This window comes from Astatotilapia calliptera, chromosome 13, assembly GCF_900246225.1.
Source record: "Astatotilapia calliptera chromosome 13, fAstCal1.2, whole genome shotgun sequence".
Lineage (NCBI taxonomy): Eukaryota > Metazoa > Chordata > Actinopteri > Cichliformes > Cichlidae > Astatotilapia > Astatotilapia calliptera.
In genome coordinates, this window is record NC_039314.1 from 12,040,363 (window position 1) to 12,059,537 (window position 19,175).

Here is a 19,175-nt window from a genome sequence, read left to right on the forward strand (position 1 = left end):
CGAGTAAGCTCCTGATCTCTTTCTTGAGTCATTTGGTCAAGAAAGTGACATTAATTGGGGAAAATGTCCTTCATTTGGTAATCTTCACATTTAAGTTGCCTAAACCATTTATTTAAGAACAAAGGGAGCTGATTATGAAAATATTTTGTCGAGTAATTTTCTTTCAATCTCCGTATCAGCTATTGTAACCTGTGAGAGACAGCAATTGACATGTAACCTACCAGTATGATGCGATAATTCGTTGTGTCCTCCTCATGTCTCTCTCAGTCATCAGTCAAGCGAGGATTTACACAGCTCCCTTGATCCATTGCCCTCTACACACCTGCGTGATTGGCATCCTAAATTGTGGAGTGAATTGAGGTGCAATAATAGCAGGAGGCTGTTTGAGACAATTAGTTGACCCCCACAAGCATTACCTTGCTTCTGACCCCATGGCCCTTATTAGCTGAACCATTTCACTGTGTGGCCCACAGTTTAATCCTAATTGATCAATACCTTTAAGGCCTCTTAATATCCGAAGAGAACCTTCTGGTCTGTTTATTTAAGTGGACGCCAAACACTATAGATTGGCGTGGAAGTATGAATGAGTATCGAATGCAATTTTAGATGGATTTCGAATCAGATTTGGTCAAGATCAAGATGGATAAATGTCATTTAGAGTTTAAATGAAGTTAACTGCGCAGAGACCTATGGTTTAAACAGCTTCTCAATGTATTATGAGTTATGATAGTAATTTGGTATTGAAACAAATGTGCTGATTACAACCGTTCGGTTTACTTGCTTAACACTAGGAAGGCCCAGAGCCCAGCCATTTGGCTTTTCTACCTTTAAAACCCGGAGAGCAGCCAAATGGCTGGTAGGCTTTTAGCTAAGCTTTAGCTTCAGGCAAGTGGAAGCTAAATTGGCTAGTCATTCATATGTAAATTGGGTTGTTACCTGGGAATTCTGGAGGGAGGGGAGTGGGGGTGTGTGGATGAGGTGGTGGGGGAGCTGCTAAAAGCGGTGAGCTTCCTTTTGTTTCATCTTGATGCATTCTTAATCATCCAGGGAAACAAATCTCCAAAAGTCACCAACTTGGAGTGTTTCAGTTTGCCATCTTAGGGAGAAATCAACACACATGGGTGTATGTCCTTTGTTGCTGAGATTTATTGATAAAAACAGTACAAAAAATCAACCATTTGTACACATTTTTACAAATAATTATAAAAAGTGAGTGAGTACATTTCAACATTTTCAGCAATCACTCACAATCCTGGCACTGCCATGGTATCTGTAGTCTGCATTTACCACATGTGTATCTGTTGCAGTGAACACATCGCACAGTGGCATGATTGTTCTTGCAATTGTGTTTGACCTGACACATGGCTCTTTTTCCAGGGCTCGGTGTGGAGGGTTGTGTCAAAGGCAACTGTTCTTTTCTTGCCTTCTTCGCAGCTACATGAGAGTGAGCTAACTCCCTTGCAAGCTCCACCAGGAAGTCCACCCGTCTTTCCTTCGTCCCGGAGCATGCTTGATACAGCACATGTGCATTCAGTGCTGCCATGTCAATCATGTTATAAAACACGGCAACTGGCCAGCGCCGTGTTCCTCTGCGGACAGTGTACTCCCGAACCATCTGGTCCATCACATCCACGCCACACTTTGTTTTGTTGTAAAGGGTGACAGTGTTTGGCTTCCTTTTGGTAGTGTTATCAGTCTGAACCACGCCGTGCATGCTGCTAAGAATATAGACTGTCTTCTTCCGTTTGGCCGCATACGCCGTCAGCGTGGCAGCAGAGGTTGAAGGAATGGAGAGTTTAAATGTTAGTTGTAAACAGCTATATCATATAATAACTGCAGCTGTAGCTGTGATCAGACATCCCCCTGCAGGCCCTGAAGCTGAGCTCTGAGGTCCTCACAAACCTGCTGGAGCCAGCTTCCATCCTGGGGAGCACGTTTTTGTGTTTCAGCGCGGGGCGAGGCACAAAACCCAGATGGTCCAGATGGACCAGATGGTTCGGGAGTACACTGTCCGCAGAGGAACACGGCGCTGGCCAGTTGCCGTGTTTTATAACATGATTGACATGGCAGCACTGAATGCACATGTGCTGTATCAAGCATGCTCCGGGACGAAGGAAAGACGGGTGGACTTCCTGGTGGAGCTTGCAAGGGAGTTAGCTCACTCTCATGTAGCTGCGAAGAAGGCAAGAAAAGAACAGTTGCCTTTGACACAACCCTCCACACCGAGCCCTGGAAAAAGAGCCATGTGTCAGGTCAAACACAATTGCAAGAACAATCATGCCACTGTGCGATGTGTTCACTGCAACAGATACACATGTGGTAAATGCAGACTACAGATACCATGGCAGTGCCAGGATTGTGAGTGATTGCTGAAAATGTTGAAATGTACTCACTCACTTTTTATAATTATTTGTAAAAATGTGTACAAATGGTTGATTTTTTGTACTGTTTTTATCAATAAATCTCAGCAACAAAGGACATACACCCATGTGTGTTGATTTCTCCCTAAGATGGCAAACTGAAACACTCCAAGTTGGTGACTTTTGGAGATTTGTTTCCCTGGATGATTAAGAATGCATCAAGATGAAACAAAAGGAAGCTCACCGCTTTTAGCAGCTCCCCCACCCCCCCATCCACACACCCCCACTCCCCCCCCTCCAGAATTCCCCGGTAACAACCCAATTTACATATGAATGACTAGCCAATTTAGCTTCCACTTGCCTGAAGCTAAAGCTTAGCTAAAAGCCTACCAGCCATTTGGCTGGTGGCGGGTTTTAAAGGTAGAAAGGTAGAAGCCTGGGACTGCCAGTGTTAATGTATTCTTTCTGAATTCCAGTGGAAATGTGGCAAATAGATAGTCTTTCCTGGCCTTAGTGTGCCTTCTGTTATCTTTTTACTCATTCTGCTTGTTGATGTTGTCAATTTACTGCCACATGCATGGTGGTATAAGGTGGTCTTCATTTCACTCCAACTTTGGGACAATTCATGGTGAGGCTGTTGGGGTGACCTGGGTCTTGTTATTATGTGGTAGTTGAGATATAAACAAGTGTACTGCAGCATACAGCATTATGCAGTGCATTATTGAATTGTAGCTGATACTGTGAAAGTCCAATTTCGATTCAGAGTATACAGTACATCCTGACCTCTTGCCTAAATCACATTACTGGTTACAGGCGACTGATAGCAGTAAACATAGCTGCCACTACTGTGCTACTACTAATAGACAAAAACACCTTACAGTGACACAGTATTAGATTCTGGTGTTGTGCTGTTTTTGGTAGTTTCAGGGTTGTTGTGGATAATTTACAGTACTCTTTATATAAGGCAAAAAAAGAGTTTGTACAATTCTAAGGAATTTGAAAGTCAGTATTTCGACCAATTTTATTAACTCTCTTAGGCTTTTTTGTAATTTCTTTAAGTACAGGTAGTCTTCAGGAATAGTTTTTAAAGGAAACTCAGAGCTCTTTGGATGTCGGCTGCCTTTTGTTCTGCACTGGCAGTGTGTTTGAGAGCATTGCCATGCTGAAAAACAAAGCTGCTGCTAATCAGAGGCTTTAAATATGCTTTATGGTGGATATTGAAATCTGATGGTTCTTTTCGGTATTCATAATTCCATCCCAAACACCACTGGTGGACATGTAGCCAAACCAAACCACGACAGAACCAATGTGTTTTACAGGTGGCACTCACTCTTGTACCTCTCCAGTATATATTGATTTTGATTTGAACCAATTTTAAAAAAAATTTAGATTCATCACAGCACAGGACTGTAATGAATGAAGCAGCCAATGTCCAAAGAAAACCTTTAAAGGATCATTAAGAAGCCTGGAAAGCTGTTTCTCCAGACCACTTTAAAAATGAAAGAAAGTTTGACTCCATGGAATCAAATTGTAAAGAGTTTAGGGTTTACTCTGTACTATCTATGTAAAACTCTGATTTCCAATTTTATTGACAATTTTGTTACCATGTTTTCATTTTTTTTTAAAATTTGTTTGATGTTTTTTAGTCTGTAACCCATTAAAGTTGTTTGTTAGCCACTTTTTTAAAACCAATATAAGAAATTCCATATCTTCACATGTCTTTTGAAACATTGTAGGCATGCGACAGGGATGCTTAACATACAGTGGGGCAAAAAAGTATTTAGTCAGCCACCGATTGTGCAAGTTCCCCCACTTAAAATGATGACAGAGGTCAGTAATTTGCACCAGAGGTACACTTCAACTGTGAGAGACAGAATGTGAAAAAAAAAATCCATGAATCCACATGGTAGGATTTGTAAAGAATTTATTCGTAAATCAGGGTGGAAAATAAGTATTTGGTCAATAACAAAAATACAACTCAATACTTTGTAACATAACCTTTGTTGGCAATAACAGAGGTCAAACGTTTACTATAGGTCTTTACCAGGTTTGCACACACAGTAGCTGGTATTTTGGCTCATTCCTCCATGCAGATCTTCTCGAGAGCAGTGATGTTTTGGGGCTGTCGCCGAGCAACACGGACTTTCAACTCCCGCCACAGATTTTCTATGGGGTTGAGGTCTGGAGACTGGCTAGGCCACTCCAGGACTTTCAAATGCTTCTTACGAAGCCACTCCTTTGTTGCCCGGGCGGTGTGTTTTGGATCATTGTCATGTTGGAAGACCCAGCCTCGTTTCATCTTCAAAGTTCTCACTGATGGAAGGAGGTTTTGGCTTAAAATCTCACGATACATGGCCCCATTCATTCTGTCCTTAACACGGATCAGTCGTCCTGTCCCCTTGGCAGAAAAACAGCCCCATAGCATGATGTTTCCACCCCCATGCTTCACAGTAGGTATGGTGTTCTTGGGATGCAACTCAGTATTCTTCTTCCTCCAAACACGACGAGTTGAGTTTATACCAAAAAGTTCTACTTTGGTTTCATCTGACCACATGACATTCTCCCAATCCTCTGCTGTATCATCCATGTGCTCTCTGGCAAACTTCAGACGGGCCTGGACATGCACTGGCTTCAGCAGCGGAACACGTCTGGCACTGCGGGATTTGATTCCCTGCCGTTGTAGTGTGTTACTGATGGTGACCTTTGTTACTTTGGTCCCAGCTCTCTGCAGGTCATTCACCAGGTGCCCCCGTGTGGTTCTGGGATCTCTGCTCACCGTTCTCATGATCATTTTGACCCCACGGGATGAGATCTTGCGTGGAGCCCCAGATCGAGGGAGATTATCAGTGGTCTTGTATGTCTTCCATTTTCTGATGATTGCTCCCACAGTTGATTTTTTCACACCAAGCTGCTTGCCTATTGTAGATTCACTCTTCCCAGTCTGGTGCAGGTCTACAATACTTTTCCTGGTGTCCTTCAAAAGCTCTTTGGTCTTGGCCATGGCGGAGTTTGGAGTCTGACTGTTTGAGGCTGTAGACAGGTGTCTTTTATACAGATGATGAGTTCAAACAGGTGCCATTCATACAGGTAACGAGTGGGGGACAGAAAAGCTTCTTACAGAAGACGTTACAGGTCTGTGGGAGCCAGAGATTTTCCTTGTTTGAGGTGACCAAATACTTATTTTCCACCCTAATTTACGAATAAATTCTTTACAAATCCTACCATGTGAATTCATGGATTTTTTTTTCACATTCTGTCTCTCACAGTTGAAGTGTACCTCTGGTGCAAATTACTGACCTCTGTCATCATTTTAAGTGGGGGAACTTGCACAATCGGTGGCTGACTAAATACTTTTTTGCCCCACTGTACTTTTACAACCTGTAAGCCAAGAGCAGCAGGCTTGACGATTCTCCAAATCCACAGTTTCATCTAATCAAGGATTAAACGTAATTGTGGATTAGAGTTTTGTTCCTACTGTGGTTATATTAATAAATGTAACAATGGAAAAATGTCAAAAGAAAAGAATATTTTGCAATGGCAATTGTTTTGATTTTATTGCAGTGGCACCAATCTGGGTTCTCAAGACATTTTCCATGGTAGAACACGTGCTTTATTTCTGCTTGTTTTCAATTTACAGGAGGTCCTGCTTCTGTACCTGTTGGTTGGCTGCCATTGATTCCGGGGGGAAAAAGCTTTTTTAAAATTACCCTTTTTAAAGCAATTTTTAAATCAGATTGACTGATGAGTCTATATGTCCGTTGTTGTTTTTTTATGTCCCAGTGGCCATTTAAAGGTAATTTAGATGAAAACTTTTGGCAACTTGCTTATTCACTTCCTGACCCAACCCTTTTAGGGATTTGTGTCTCCATCCAGTCTCGAACCAGGATTCCTTTGTGTATTATAATAACTTCCAAGTAAATACCTAAAACTTGCTTTTAGAAGAACTTGAATCATTAGTTCCAGTAGCAGCTCAAGATTCCTGGCATATTATGTAAACAGATCTGCTCAAAGTCTTTCTTTTTCAAAAAAAAAAAAAAGGTTTAATGTACAAATTAAATTTCTTTGAATATATATTGAGTTTTTTAAGAGCTTTTTCTATTATCTCATAATGACATTCATTGATTTCTTTTCTCCTGTTTTATAATTATGAGACGTTTGTGAGGTGCTTTGTTTTACAGTATAGTTACAATATTCTGGCAAGAATCTCAATCATGTGTTTTTTGGTGCTTTTACACTAAAACCAACAGACTGCCAAAATGACATCTTTTTACAACGCATCAGTGTCCTGTCTGTCTGGCCACTTTTTTTGCCACCACGAAATTGCCGGACCCAAAATTGGAACTACTGTAACTATGGAGAAGGATCACATCTGTCACATTTTCTCCCCACACACAATGACCACAACTTCTGCTATAGAACTCTAATGTACGGGTTTCATACTTTTTGAAGTGTAGGCTTATTCTCCAAAGGCACTGAAGCAGGACTGGCTCTTCACCAGCACCGCTCGCACCAGATAGAAAACATCAAAATGCTGAAAAAATAAAGGGATGCTCTGTTGCTATGAATGAATCCTTTCATATCTAATCTCCTTTGATTCATTGTCAATGTAAAAATACTGAACTTTAAATAAAAGTTAATTAAAAAACGAATAACTACATGTAAATGGCCATTGCACAGGTGCTGGTAATTATTATTCTGCAATCACTAAACCTATCCCACATTTTGTCTTCTTTTATTAAAATTTTAATTCAATATTTTTTTCTCACAAATCAGCTGACAGGTTTCCAATTTGTTCGGTGAAACACAATAGTCATCCTCATCTCGTGTAAATGAAGTCTTCTGGGTCCCCACAGAACCCCCAAGACAATACTTGCAATCTCATTCATTTTATCACTCCCTCTTCTATTGATATTGGTGTTCCATATTCAGCGTTTTATTACTTATCGCCATGCAGTTATTCATATCAGCCCTTGTGAGCTGATCAAGAAGCAGAGTTTTTCTTGCAGCGAGGCTTCTCTACTTTGTTGTTTTATCTGGCGCACACGTATGAAAAAGGCCTGAGGGAGGAAGACAATGCTGTCTGCTTTAACTCATCTCGCTGCCTGACACGGAGGTATCAGGCACCAGCAGGGGAGAGAGAATATTTTATCTGACATTGTCACTCTCTGTAGAAACCTCCGGGAGGCTGAGGCTGCTGTGACACACTTGGTGGTCAGCAGCACTGCATATGATTATAACAGTTCCTGCTACCCTCGCAGAAACCATAGGTCTGTGGTGTTATTGTAAAATGAAATCTTCATAATAACAGCATGGGCTCAGTCACTTCTAGTGCTCTGGGTAAAGTTTTAAGCAGCAACAGTGTGTAGCCGTAAAACATATTTTAAAAAATCTCTTTGTTTTCTTCAGGCGATTGCTACTCTGGTGGACTTTGGAGTAAAGCATCACATAAAGTCGTTCTTTAAAGTCCCAAACTGATTTGGATTAAATACAGAGAAAGAGGAGACATGAGATCGTCATTGTTTCACGTGAGTCTCATTTTTGTGGCCATTCATATGATCCACTGCCAAATCCTTTGCAACAGGCAACCTTCAACCGAATGGCACCTTAAAAAAAACACCATCCAAATGAATTGGACTCTAATAGGGAACATCTGCAGGAGTGTTTCTGAGTGTTGGGATTCCCAGCAGGGAGACGAGTCAAGTGAGCAGCCTTTCAACTTCCCACAGATATGCCCACTTCAGCTACAACATGGAGACAAACTGCTGATGTCTGCTGATGAAACACTCAAGTCATATGGCATCAAACTCCTAAATGTGTCAAAAGAGAACTTTGAAAGCTGTTCTGCAACAGGACAGAGAGAAGATCAGTTTCTCTTCCCTCACAACATAAATGAAAGAGAGCAAGTCGATGCCAGGTGGCTCATGCCGGGTCACCGTTATTTTATTGCGCTGCACGAAGGAGACACGCAGCTGTGCACGCTAGGTTTGAGGCTGAACGTCACAGTTAAAACCCAACTTTGTCGGAGCTCCCCGATGCTTCGACTTTGTTCGCGGAACGGTGTCTGTCAAACAGGAGTCGGAGAGAGTGCATTCCACTGTCGATGTCACCACAAGTATTCCGGGAGGTTTTGTGAAAAGTTTGATGCTTGTTTGGATAACCCCTGTGAAAACAAAGGAGTCTGTTTGAGCAATGGATCGACAGATCCACACTACAGAACATATAAGTGTCTGTGTCCTCCACATTTTACAGGTGAGCACAAATGTCACTGATCCCATTTAATGAGTTCTCGTAATTGTTTGAATAAGGGCTTGGTCAGAGCATCTAAAAATAGTCCTATACATCACTTGTGGCTGTAACATGTTGCATTTGCTACAAAATCAAAGTTTGTAGAAGAAGTGTTTCTGAGAGACGTACTCATGTGCTGAAAGAACGTAAAAGCAGCTTCTCAATTATGGATTTATTGAACACATCAAGTTAATGTTTTTCACCATAACCCTCCGACACACTCATGTAATGCAAACAGAATAAATTTTTACATTGCTTGCATTCCAGATGACTTCCTTTTTTAAGCTCCTTGCTGAATTATCTACAGTAATGACTTTTTTTCTTTAACAAAATTAAAATCAAAGGCATTAGACCTCCGTGCATGCAAGCAAACTTGATTCTGCTCATCTACTGTTTTTTTCTGTGCCTGGTCCTCTGTGAATAATCATCTAATGGGCTGTTTGTTTTAGGGGTTAACTGCTCTGAAATCATTGGGAAAGCAAACTGTGACAGCATCTGTGAAAATGGGACATGCCTTCAAATATCACCTGCATCCTTCAAATGCATCTGTGACAATCGTTTCTCTGGTAAGCATCTCTTATTTTAGAAGGCTGTTTATATAACGTAGATGGACTGTCTGGCTCAGTAACAATGAAGAGCTGCTCTTTAAACAGCATGTCACAGTTTTAATCACTACCAAGCAAATCACACAGTTTACTGCAATTCTGTATACAAAGCACAATGGAAAGTGTTTTTCCCTCACCTCCCAGAACCATGTAATTTCCCTCAAACAGGAGGGCTATCTTCAAATCATCATAAATCATAAAAAGATCAGCATTTCCTTGTGGGCTATAAACTTGATCCCACTCGATGTTATATTTGTCATCATAATATATGAAGGGGCCACTTCAAATCAAATACCTCATATTACAACCAGTGATGTGCCGCTCTAAAGGGCCTGGGCTATACTGCTAGCTAACGGAGCATGCCGGAGTTAATAAAATAAAGGTTTACGGCAATCAGGTAAAATGTAATTTATAGTGTATTGTTTCTGCTGAGAGCGCAAAGATAAAAATGAATGTTATTCAGTGCTCGTTATTTGAAGAATAAGTCCCATTTATGATAGTATTTATAATTGCATTTTACAGGTGGCACACATCAGGCTTCCAAGTTCAGGATAAAACGAACGCATCACTTTTTTCGGTCACAACAGAAACAACACGTGATGTAAAGTTGATACACATTAATATACATCTGAGAACTGGATATAGTTATGTGGAAATCCATCACTTTTCTTCTGCTCTGCTCATATTCACAGAGACAAATTGCATGGTTATATTATATTTAGGCTTAGGGTTAAAGTAGCTGATCCCCGTCTCTAAGAATCACTTACAAAAGCAAATCAAAGAGCATTGTGACACATTTTTCACTCCCAGCCAAGACCATCCACTTCAGAGACAGTGCTGGACGCTCATGTATAGGCGCTGAGTGGGACTTTTGCTGTGGCGAAGATGTATGGCACATTAGTGATTCGCTCATTATTTAGTCTCATCCGCTGTATTTGTGTATAGTCGGGTCAATCGTTATCACACACAAATGGTTACAAGACCTAGATGCTCTTCGGGCTGCCCTCGATATCACTCTCTGCTGTAAAAATCAAGCCTGCAATGAACTTTCTGGAGTAAAATCTCCAAGTGGCTTTTCACATTGATTCATTGTTTTGTTTGGAGCACAATTTGTCCTGGCAGCATTCTTGAAGTGTCACAGCTTCGCCTTTCGAGTCCAGCCCATGCTTTCAGCTTATTATTTTAGAGATGTTGTTTCAAGGTTACTTCCAGTACTGTTTGGCATATTCTTTTTTCTTTATAACAAGAGATTATTAAGGCCATACAAAAGAAGGAGAAAAAAAAAGTCATTTAAAAAGGTATTCTCGGATGTTTTGTGAAATGGCTCTGAAGATTTAAAAGAGAAAAAGATTACTGTAGCAAGATTACAGGATAATTTTCAAAATCTTTGAAAGAGGAAATTATCACTTTGCCTTCATCCCCTTGTTGGTAGTGAATGCCAGATACCTGCTGAATTGAATACTGAATATTTTCGATCAGGTAGAGGACATTATACTTATGTTAGTTCCTTAATGCAACACCGGTGGACTAGACTGTATGTTAAATTTGGTTCACATGAACTTTATCATATTTTCCTTTTATTCAAGTCTGAATTGCTCTTTGAAATGTAACTTTTTTCTCTAACTACAGCATTAGGAGTGAAACTAGTGGGGAAAAAAAAGAGTCAAATGATTTTTGTGTTAGCTGTTTTTTGCTCTTGTTTTGTTTTGTTTCATGTAAAAGAAGCATTTTGCAAGCCTTTTAACCCAAGCTGTCAGTGATGACAGTATAATGATCACCAGCTACTTACATTTGTTAAAACCAAATAGTTGGCCCTATTAAAGAAAACATCTGCCCTTGTTTGAAGTCAAATAGATAATTCCTATAATTTCCATCAGAAACAAATTGTGGACTTACATGCTCTGACTGCTTTTGCAGCTTCTTGTAATTGGCTTTAATTGCTGCTGCTCCCTCAAATAAGCAGACTCCACTGGGTGCTTTCGCACAGTCATGGTGTCTTGGTGTCCCATCAGCTTCTTGGGAGTTCTGTAGAGCTCGTGCTTCCTTTACCTCCCTGCTGCAGTTGGCTCATTAATCAAGTGGAAGTTAGTGGCTGCTCCAGTGCTGGCTGCCCTCACAGGCCAAAGTCTATGCGCAGAGAATAATGAGCCAAACTCATGGGATGTTTCAAATGAGATTTTCTTTTGATTTGACTGTCTTCTACTCTACCTCTAGGGCATTTGTTGTTAAGTATTACCATCTTTATAAGACCATTTTCATTTGGAATATGGTGTTAATTGTTTCTAAAATCTTGTTGGTAATAAAGCCAAGTTTTGTAAGTTTAATTTGGTGTATATATGCAGTCATTAGCCTTGTTAAACTGTTTTAATTAGGCATTGACATGCTGGTGTTTTATGCATATTAGATGGATGCAATTCAAAGTCACTGCAGAAACAATGGTGTTTTAGATGAGAGCACAAATGTAAATGACTGTAATAAATATATAAACCATCGTCGGTGTTAACTAACATTGTTAGCATTTTACAGAGGGAATTATCATTATTATGCTTCATTAATACATATGAGAGATGGAAATTCTACAGGAAAGCAGTTTGTAGAGGTGCAGCTTTGAGTGGACCAGTTTTGAAAACTCAATTTCTGATGTAAAATGAGCTGAAGCAAAAAGCAAACTCTGAAGTTGGGTACAGTAAGATTGATGCCCACAGAGGAGGCTAGGAGGAGCCTCTGGGACATGAGCACTTGTATCAGCAGGGGGATTAAAGAAAATATGCAAAAAAAAGAAGTCCCTAGAAAGATAAATGTGTAGGTGTCATGTGAGAAAGGAAAAAAAAAAAACCTCACAAGGGAATAACATCAAAATTTATTCACCTTGACCTTGCAGTGATTTCAGTCTAATTTTATCCTTTGTGCACAATATCACTGCAGCATTACTTTGTCCCTGGTTAAGTTCACAGTTGTGAAATTAAACTGCTGGCTAGAGCTTAGGTCAAAGTTACTTTATCTAAGAAAATGCTTACAATATGCTGAAAGCTGTGGCGCTCACTACTTAGTAAAATGCATGTTTATCAGTTAAAAATCTGTGTTAACTTTAATTTGGTGTATATCAAATGATGTATAAATAATAAAAAAAAAATAACACTGTGTTGTGCGCATAAATTTTTTTAATAATACAGCAGAATTTAATGAATAAACTTGTATACTTTTTAAAAAATAAAAAATAAAATGAGAACAGTGAAATATGAGAATAAAAATAAAATAGTATTTGAGCTGTAGTATAAAACTGTTCCAGGACATTTACCATGCGTTAATAAAAATCGATACAGCAGTTTACTGTGAGATTTTGTGTGACAATATTATATTGATACAAGGGCACTAAATATAGATATTTAATTAAATAAGTTAAAATACTCTGAAAATACTGCGAACTACAGGGTTCATCTCATGCGCCACCATCCTGAGGTAACGTTAGCTGAGCAAACTTCGATTAAATCACAGCAACCAAAAACAAACGAACACAAAAAAATCATCCAACACACTGGGACGCCTGATAGGAAGGAACCTGTCTACAAACAGTCACAGTCTGACTTTGACTGACTGCAATCGCTGACTGAAGTTTTGTAAATAATTGCCATCTAATTTATAAATGTAGGCATATTCCTAACATGTTGCCATCAGTCTGAATCAATCTTTGGCTGCCAGCTGGTTGTATTCTGGTTATAATTCAATAAAACAGGAAGGTTGCTGAGCACAAATGTAATAGTAAAATATGATTTTTTGTTAAATGTGAACTTCTGCCTATATAGACAGCAACAGATATGTAATTTTAAGCAGTATATTACAGGTAAATGCTGTATTTTTTTTTTAAAATATTACATTTAACTGTGAACATCACCCCATTCCATCTAATGGTACCATTTATGTCAGGTTTGCAGCAACAACATAAGAAAAAGTAATAATAAGTTCCATAGTCTTATCTTATTGAATAACACAGATATTGTCATAGTTTAACTTTGAGGGTATAAATTGCAGGTGAAAAAAGGTGATAAATCACAATATGTGTTATTTCAATAATCGGCATATCACAAAATGTTGAAAAAACTGCAATAAACAAAGAAAATAAAAATAATAAAAATGAATAATAATAAATAAAACAACAATAATAATAAAATTACAAACCTATGTGGCATAACCCACATACACAAACATGGAGAAACTGTCAGGAATAATCACAGACCAGATATTTTCCTCACATTTTTTATTCTCATAAAAACCAGACTGCTTTTAATTAGCTCGGGTTTATCCCACATTTAATTATATTACTAGTGAGGCTTTTTACAGTGTTATCAAACAACTATTTTTCCTGTTTATGCTGTGTGTGCTGTGTGGCCTGATTTAATGGGATGGCAGCGGCGCTGTATGGCACAAGCACAAATTTAAATACACACACACAGCAGGAAGCATATTACCCTGAGACTGAGGCAGTTCTCCATCATGCGGGCTAAACGGAAAAAAACAAAAACAAGAGGAGGCAATGCAATCCACTCCATCTTTATAGCTTTCAGGGGAAAAAAATTGATTTTTAGGTGAAGAGTTCCCAATAATTTGTGTTTGGCGCTGCAGGTTTGGTTTCCCTGAGGCGAATATGATATAAAATGATTATTTCACTCTGTACAGACACAAGACTGCTGTAAACTACAAGTAGAGTTAAACAACTCAAGTGACAGCTGTTATTATACTGCTAGTTTGTGATTTTTCATATCTGAATAACTTGAGAGTTTTACTTTTGACTCATTGTTTTGACTTTGGTGGGAACATCATCCTACCAATTTAGGATAGTAAATCAACAGAATAACAAGACGCGGTGACTCTGTGTACAGTCGGTCTTGCATCAAGTTTATTTGTGGGAGCATCTTTTTACAGTGTGTGAATGTGTGTGTGAATTGGTGGATGACTGAATGTAGTGTAAAGCGCTTTGGGGTCCTTAGGGACTAAGTAAAGCGCTATACAAATGCAGGCCATTTACCATTTATTTACCATTTTTAATGTTATGCATGCATAGTGCCGGGAAATGGCCCTACACATGCCACTACCCTGTGTAAATGATTAAACCTGTCAGTCACCCCTTCATTCTTGGATTCTAAATCACGTCTGCATTTCATTTCTGGTGTGAAAATTCTTTGAAGTCATTCCATGCTTGTTAATTTCCATGTTTAATATTTGAGATTCAAGAGTATACAGAATAGTTAAATTCATGCTATGCTAAGAACACCAGTAGACGCAGTATAGTTTCTAAATAAAAGTGCAGTAATCTATTTTGCTGGTTTTGCAGGCCCACCGTGTGAGAAGAGGAAAGCCTCCTGTGACCCAAATCCATGTAGAAATGGTGGTACATGTGAAGAGAGTCCCACAGGATTTGTTTGCCATTGTCCGGAACGATTTGCGGGCCTCTACTGCGAATCTCGAGTTAACTTCGATTGCAAGTCGTACCCATGTCAGGAGGAACAAATGTGCACTGCAGGGGATCGCGTGAGGACTTTATTTCCCTTATTTGTTTTCCCTCAGTGGGACGTAAACAAGAAATGGCACATGAAAATTAATAGTGTCTTGAAGCGAGATCAAATGCCTTCATTCTAAAAGCTCCGGGAGCAATTAATATTTCCCGGTGAAGATGAGCTGTGGGAAAGGGTGTCTGCTTTCTCTAACATTTTGATTGAATGACCCAGTCCATATTTAAGTGCCAGTTTGAAATGGCTCTCATCAGAACCTTTTTGTAATTGGATGCCTGCTGCAATTTGCACCTTTCACGGGAAATGCTAGTATACTCGTACATTTTGCAGAGGTGGTAGTGTTTCTAATGCTCTAGAGGATACTCTGGGGAAAATACAGCAGTGGTCTAATTGTCTTTCTCTACGACCTTTGTTTTGTTCATTACAGTTTGCCAAGTGCACTACACATTTTCGAGACCCACCTAAGGATACCCAAGCAGAGAAGAGTAAAGAGGACATTTATCAACATAATGCACATTATTGCTGCTGCTTGACATATATATTTTTTCCTAGAAGCATAATCTGTTTAACTTTGAATTACAAGAACATTAACATTTGTTAGCCTCTCATATCTAAAAACCATATTAAAACAAATGTAAAACCTATTATTTATTTAGATTATATTTAATGAAAGTGTAGAAGTCTGTAGCAAATATAACTGTGACTCAATGAAGGCCCATTTTTATCACTACAGTGATTTGCTCTTTTATTGATAATGTTCCGTGTTCCTACACTTGGAAATCGAATGTACCTTTTGTGTAATTTAAGCGTCCTATCCCAGGCTTGCAGGTGATCTAGGTTGTATTGCTTCTCCCATGCAGGGCTCTGAATGTGTCTGTGCAGATGGTAGTGCGGCCACAGCGTGCAAGAGGCAGAACAGCCTGTGTAGTCCATCACCATGTTTGAACAATTCCACCTGTGTGTCCAGGGGAAATGATTACATCTGCAGGTAAGAGGGAGATCTAATAATAGGAACATCAGAGTCTCTTCTTGAAGATGATTCGCGTTTCTTATGAATGTGTCTCCCTCTGAGAATGAATAAAAATGTGATTTTTTTTTTCCACCTTTTGATGTGAGGAGGATTTAAAGCGGTTTTAAAAGCTCCAGGAAGTCATTGTTGAGAGTTGAAACAGAGACTTAAATGCTTTTCCTATGAAAACGTTTCCATTTCATGCCATTCATTTCTGCCATCTTTCAAGATATCCAGATATTAAACTGTACCAGACCACAAAACAGATAAACTGGTTTAATTTGTTTATCAGATAACAACTCTCACACAAGAAATTTGACTAAATAAGAACCAAATATAATACAAATATAGGGAAGTGTATATTTGGCATATTATACAGTATAGTTAATTTGATTCACATTAGAGCTTGATTTGGTATGATACGCTAACATCGCTAAGCATTTCAGAAAATGGGTAAAAAATGCTAACCTGATTAGCGACACGCCCCTGTCTTTATCAGAATCAGATCATGCGGAAAACTGAATTAGAATCCCAGAAATCTCGTATAAAGAAACAACACAGCATTGCTTGTTAGTGCTTAAAGCTCAAGGTGAATTGATTTTGATGACACTGACCGCCTCTCAACAGATGTCTGAGTGGGTTTTCTGGGAAGAATTGTGAAGAAATAATTGACTACTGCAGTCTGCTCAATATCAGCTGCCTAAATGAGGGATTGTGCTTGAGTGTAATTGGCGGATATCAGGTAAGTAATTCAAGGTTTCAGTCATAATGAAATGCAATAAAGCCCACGAAATATGACTCATGACGCATACAGAGTCGACGCAGCGTGAACTCATTCATAAGTGTTGTTAGGATTCATAAAATAAATGTTCTGTTTCGGTAGTAAGATTTTTAAAAATCTTTTTTGTGATAAAAACATGGGAGTGGTCCACTCTTCGTTATTGCATTTGATCATTTCCAGAGTAATATTGATCTAAATGGTGTATTGTAACCTTTTGCACTTTTCAGAAATTTGAGCATGTTGACCTTCCTGTGAATCTGTTTGGTGTGTGGCTTTTTTGTTAGCAAGTATTCATTTTTAGACTATAAAATCTGCTTTAATGATGCAACAGTTATGCACTGGATCGATTGTAATGATGAATGCTTCAGAATGGCAACTATTGCGTGATGTTCTTACAGTTGTCCCTGAATATAAAGTACATGCAGTACAAATACAGAGATAAGACCTGGTTTAGACATGTTTAAATGTTTGGGGGGTTTTCTAATGTTGTCTATATGACAGTGAAATACAAAGAGAATTACAGAAACATCAGTGGTAGTTCTATGACTACAGAAAGCAGTAATCCAATTCTAAGTCATTAAATCCTGGTGTATATGTGGAAGCTTTGTTCAGACTGACAGGTCCGGGTCTAATTTGCCTCCCAGTTTCTCAGTCTTCTCAAATGTCTGCATTTTTTACAACACCTGAGAGTGCTCTGTAATGCCCCATAGCTCCTAATTATTCTCCATCAGTCTTGTTCCATTAGACCACTGATAGGGTTCTTTATCTACGATCTACTTTTACATGCTTTATGTTGGTGCACGTTTGGTCAGAGATAGTCAAAAATTGTTGCTAACTGCAAGTGCAAGTTTTTCTTTTAATGTTTTCTTATATTTTTGTGACTTTTAGGGTTTGAATGTGAATAAATATTTACTGTGGGTAGTAATAAAATGGTTAGTGTGTCGTGTAGAAGCTCCATATGCACAACTAGAGATAACATAAAAATCATTTTAATGCTAGATATAGAGAGTAGTGTTTGTGTTTTTTCTCTTTGTAACACCTCGTGTTTGTGACAAAGAAACATCTGAGGTGCACATTTAGAGTGAAACCCTGTTTTAGCTTATTTGGATCAGATTTTTCTTATTGTCCATCCAGGATTTTAGTCTTCACAACTGCGTAATTGAATTTGCGTTAATGAAAAGGCAAAAAAAAAAAAAAAAGTACTATGAATTTTTATTTAAAGCTGTTCACTGAGTTCTGACTGTCAAAAATTATATTAATCTCCATTATATCGTGGTGATGGTAGAAATCTTGGTTGAAAACGTCTCAAAGCCAATTAAACCATCTTTAATATCTCTCGAAGTAATTTTTGGTGAACTGAAATTTATTTGAAGCTGTGATTTGTTCATTCATCTCCAGGCTCAAAATGTGCACGATTCAATGATTTCTCTCTAATACAGTGTGCTCTGTATGATACATTTTATTATAGATTGATGTATACTCTACTATATTACTGATCTTATGAATAATTTTCTGCATTCCTGCAGTGTGTTTGTGCCCGGGGTTGGGTTGGACAATATTGTCAATATGTGGGTGATGCCTGTCAGATAAAGCCAAACAGCTGTTTGAATGGGGCAACATGCATTGCAACAAATCAGCCAACATCTCCCCCTCAGTACTCCTGCAAATGTCCCCTTGGCTTTACAGGTGAGATATCTTTGTTTTATTATCTCTTTTTGTTCCTTTTCAGTGAGTCTGTCCATCTGTCTCCTGGCAACAGACTTCTGTCTCCTAATTTGTACACACAGTTGTGGAATGCCGGTTATGGGATGAGGAATGACTGATTCCTTAACCTTAATGTTTGGGGAAAATCTGATGTAAAACTGGCAGAGGCTGACAGATACATGGTGTTGACATTTCTTGACATCTTGTTATATAAGCACCAACCAAAGTCAAGACACACAAAGCCACAGAGTGCTATCGTTTTCTGAATATTTTACTATTTTAAGATAGCCAATCCGCAGTCCACATGCAAGACATTTGACATGGAGCTTTCATGCTAAGAGCAAATCATAAATTATACATTTTGACTTTTGTTGGTGGTTTAAAGCAAAAGGCATAAAATCCATAAAGAACTTATGAGATGCTCATGTATTCCATTAAAAGTACATAACTGGTATCATGCTTGAATGTCGTCTATAGTGACAGAAAATGTTTTTTTTCTTCTGTTTTCTTTGTTTTTTCTCATTAACTGGCAAGTGTGCATTAAAATTTTATGTCACATAAAACCACTTTGATAGGGAAATCTACTCTCCACTGTCACTTTGTCATAGAAGCAATGCATTATGCATAGCTAGCAAAAAAAGACATACAAACATGGTCAAGGTGTTCATGAAGAGTTCAGACATCAGTCGATCATGTTACATATTTGTAGACGCACAATGTTAACCCAACCTTAAATCCATAGATGGATCCCCAAACACAAACAAACCTCGTGAGAATATGTTCTTGATCTTTCTGTGGAACGTTTTTAAAATATAAATCCATAAATCAGCCATATGCTAATATCCACGCAGCTTCCATCAAGCAATCTCGAAACCGTCCCCCTGCCTTGGCACATAGCAGGGTTAGCATTGTAGTTCTGTTATA

General features: G+C 38.8%; 1 protein-coding gene across 1 annotated transcript in view; it reads left to right on the top strand.

Moving 5' to 3' along the window:
• Positions 1 to 19,175, top strand: part of eys (eyes shut homolog) — a 124,738-nt gene that overhangs the window by 4,118 nt on the left and 101,445 nt on the right. Inside the window, exons 2-8 of the mRNA XM_026190933.1 lie at positions 7,767 to 7,885; positions 8,087 to 8,609; positions 9,095 to 9,211; positions 14,580 to 14,776; positions 15,618 to 15,745; positions 16,394 to 16,508; positions 18,074 to 18,233. Of these exons, the coding sequence (XP_026046718.1) occupies positions 7,865 to 7,885; positions 8,087 to 8,609; positions 9,095 to 9,211; positions 14,580 to 14,776; positions 15,618 to 15,745; positions 16,394 to 16,508; positions 18,074 to 18,233 (1,261 nt within the window). The 5' untranslated portion in view covers positions 7,767 to 7,864. The remainder of the gene's footprint in view (positions 1 to 7,766; positions 7,886 to 8,086; positions 8,610 to 9,094; positions 9,212 to 14,579; positions 14,777 to 15,617; positions 15,746 to 16,393; positions 16,509 to 18,073; positions 18,234 to 19,175) is intronic.